The 3,666-nt window shown below is 35.2% G+C and overlaps 1 protein-coding gene across 1 annotated transcript; it reads right to left on the bottom strand.

Moving 5' to 3' along the window:
- Window positions 1-258: 258 nt before the first annotated feature.
- LOC111394444 lies at window positions 259-2,891 on the bottom strand. Its single transcript, XM_023020269.1, has 3 exons — window positions 2,589-2,891; window positions 1,175-1,484; window positions 259-1,078 (listed from the first exon to the last, which is right to left on the bottom strand). Exons 1-3 carry the CDS (start codon window positions 2,667-2,669, stop codon window positions 546-548), a joined length of 924 nt encoding a protein of 307 aa, XP_022876037.1. The 5' UTR covers window positions 2,670-2,891; the 3' UTR covers window positions 259-545.
- Between the last annotated feature and the right edge of the window lie 775 nt (window positions 2,892-3,666).

Below are 3,666 nucleotides of genomic sequence, written 5' to 3'. Positions count from 1 at the left end.
AGTCCATTAGAGTGATTCGAAACAAATCATGTGTGTGTATATATATAACAATCACTCTTCACTCATCTGAATCTAACCATTTATTTTAATAAACAATCAAATATTTTCCCAATCACACAATATCAACAACAATGTACAAACTTGCAATATTATGCCCCCATTTATTTCTCATTTTTGGAAGAATGAGAATGAAAAATATAGCCGTTACGGAACCACGCAAGAGATAAAAATTCAAATTTGGTGACTTGATTTGATGGATAACGATCATATTTTTCATTTTAATGAAGAAATAATGAGAACCAATCAAGAGCTATATTAGCTACAAAACTGACAATTTGATAATATTGATCAATAATTGATGCAAAAACGAACTGATCATATCCTCTTCCAAAGATTTTTCAAGGCAAAACCTATGTAAGAGACATTTTCAGCTCATACATACAAACTAGATCCTCGCAGCAAGTCACCTCATAGCCTTCGGAGAAAGACCTACAAAAATCCTCAGGCAGCAGCTCATTACATAGCTGTCTAAACTGGCACAAAATTCAAAATGGGACTGTGAAAGGCAGTGCATATACATCAGCTTCATGCAAATATTGTGCACGAGGCCCAGAAACTGAGGCACTAGAACATGATATAGGATCACTGAACGGTTTGAGTTTTCTCTCCACACGCACATCCTGATTTCTGCCCCGAAAGAGCCATTCTTCATCGTCTTGACCAATGTGTTGTGCCTGCAGCTGAGGTGGATCCCAGTTCTCGAATAAACTTCTATACTCTAATTCCACTTTCTGCATATTAGTCATAACTGTATGGTGACCTGATGCAGTTCTAGCTTTACCATAAGCAGAAGCAGCAGCAGCCTCATCCCTCCCAGAAGTTGAACAAACATGCTCCTTAACAGTTCCAATGGGAAAGGCTCCCACAATGGAGCTGTTTTCCTTAGCGGAGAAATTTCTTTCTTGACTGAATCTGTTAGCAATTTCATTAGCATGTTCTGCGGGAAAATCTATTCTTCCAGCAGTATCATGTTCCTTCGGCTTCTTCGGGGGCAGCAATCGAATCCTAATAATATTTCCTGCCAACAGAGACCAAAATAAGCAACCACTCTGAAAGCAAACACACCCTTCTAAGAAATGACAGAAATTTATCAGAGAGAAAAAACCATACTAACCACGATTATGACTGCCAACTAAAGGTGAGGAATGTCTCTTCCTCTTATTGCTATTCCCAGTGCTATCTGATGGAGAGCTTGGAAGGCACAAATAAATAGGCTGCTCGTGCTCTTCAGTGACGCTACTTTTTTCTAAATGTTCTGTTTCAGCTTCTCTAACCTTTGGGAAACACCCACTCTTTGGTGCTGCCCTATGTTTTTCTGTACAGGCTTTTGTCTCATCCTTCTTATATTTCCTTTTCTCTTTCTTCTCCTCTCTCTTTTCCTTCTTCCTTTGCTCCTTGGCTACCCTTTCGGTCTCCATTTGGAGCTTTACAGGACCAGAATAACAATTTTAGCATCCAGGGCTAAGAAAGCCCAAAGGTAATAGGGCCAGTATATGGACTCAGACCTCATAATGATTGAGTTTGTGTTCGTTAGATCAAGCACCCAGATGATCAAAATATTTTTGATCTTTCAACACAAACCAACATACAATTTGTACTATTTAAGAAACTGGGGAGTATATGTTTACTAAAAGAATTATTTGAGATTCTTGGATCATAGTCGACTCATATAGGAACATATTCACCAATATCAAACAGGAAAAAGATTTGATGATACCAGATTATACCACTAATTAAACAATAAAGCTAAAAGGAAAAATTTTGTGGGGGAAATAAACTTTAAAAGGGCATTGAAACTATGGTGTTCATTTTCTTTGAGAATCTAGAATGAACTTATTTCAACTTCTCACAGAATCTCTTAGTAATAGAAAGGTACTGACACAACTCAATTTGCATCTTGGAAATTTTTAAAATGTAGAATTGCATCGTAATCAATTCCTTATTTAAGATCAAGGATTAAAATGATTAGAGCAACACTGAAAGAGAACATAATTACCAAATATTTCTATTTTGAACAAAAGCTCAGTCCCGCATACAATCATGGGTTGTGTATACAAATATGCTCATCTTAACAAGATCATCATCAACCCCTAGTAATATACACTATCATCGAAAGATTTTAGAATTAACAAAGGAAGTTCTAAATCCGTCATAGCTGTTTTTTTAACTCAAAGTCTAATCTGAAAAAATTGAAAACCAATCCAAACACACCCGCACCTCTCAAAGAGAGCTCAGAGGACCGTGTCAAAGAACATAAAGACAGGTTGAATCTACATGTCAAACAAACGCCTATGTTAAAATCTAACTTTTCAGACAAACTCCAGTACCAAAATAAATCAAGGTGGTTCGTTTGCTAAACTGAACAGGTTATGTACAACGGCACAAACGCGATAAGATACAGATTTTATATTTTTACACCTCGGAGCCATACATAAAACTCGAAACCATTCGATTAAAATGGATGGGGACTCATGCTCATATAATAAACATGTACAAATCAATCAAGGTGGTTTGTTTGTTAAACAAACCTTAATCGATTCGACCAAAGCCTCGTTGCCGACCTTTTCCAGTGAATACCCTGGAGGCGGATATGGAAAGCACCGAGACATTCTTCAAGATCGAATCGAAGACTTTTCCAAGAACAAAAAAAAATTAGAATAAAAATAACCAACCCAATAATTGTTGAATTTATAGGGGTTAGCAAAAGAATTCTGAGAAAAACAGTGGATTAATTGCTTGGATTGGTGATATACGGCAAATTTCTAAAACCCTAAGAGAAATATGGCTCCGGCGGCTGAAAATTGAAACAAGAAGTTTTTGATTATCGAATGACTTAAAGGTTAAGCATGGTATATATAGCACGCAATGTGTGGCGGTGAGACGAACCGACCTTGAAAGCGTGTAATATGTTTACCTTAATGCCCTTAGGTTTGTAGTAATTTCCGGTTAAGTCCTTCCATCCCAACCAAAAAAAATTTTTTAAAAAAAAAAAAAAAAAAAAAAAAAAAAAAAAAAAGATTTTTATAACAACTCTCACACGTCCTATCTCAAATCATTTTAGTCTATGTTTGTCCCTCTTGAGGACTCATTTTTTTTTTCAAAATTTATTTTCAAGCACATATTCTTTCATAAAATTTTTGTTTGAACCTCATTCTTTGAAAAAAAAAATATTCTTAAATAGTTGACATCATTTCAACTACACATTTTTTAATAAAATAATATTAGATGTAAATTCAAATTTTTCCTTATTTTTTAACAATATATTTTCCATCAATACACTATTTAAAAATACATTTTTGCCCCTAAAATGAGACTCAAACAAGGGCAAAATAATATTACATACAAATCGAAAAAAAAAATTTATTTTTTAATCACACATTCTCAAAAAAGTCATTATTTCAGAACTCATTTTTTACCAATTTTTTATTAAAATAGAGCCCAAACGAGGGCTTAATGAATTTGCAACCTAATGTGCATCTATAGTAAACTTCGACTATCTCTGCTCGTAAAGATAATCATATTTCTACCTCCCGAAGCATTGCCTAGTGGTGCAAAGGACAGGAGTGAGGTTATTTCACGTCTTGCTGGCAGTCACAGTGTGGGGCT

This window comes from Olea europaea, chromosome 5 (assembly GCF_002742605.1).
Source record: "Olea europaea var. sylvestris chromosome 5, O_europaea_v1, whole genome shotgun sequence".
NCBI lineage: Eukaryota > Viridiplantae > Streptophyta > Magnoliopsida > Lamiales > Oleaceae > Olea > Olea europaea.
Note: the sequence above shows the minus strand (reverse complement) of the source record. Positions and strands in the feature narration are given on the sequence as shown.

Excerpts from the sequence above, each read along its gene's own strand:
- LOC111394444 (XM_023020269.1), bottom strand. The coding sequence starts at position 2,669 with ATGTCTCGGTGCTTTCCATATCCGCCTCCAGGGTATTCACTGGAAAAG. Across the intron at positions 1,485-2,588 it reads CTTTGGTCGAATCGATTAAG|CTCCAAATGGAGACCGAAAG; the intron begins GTTTGTTTAACA and ends GGTCCTGTAAAG. Across the intron at positions 1,079-1,174 it reads AGTTGGCAGTCATAATCGTG|GAAATATTATTAGGATTCGA; the intron begins GTTAGTATGGTT and ends CTCTGTTGGCAG.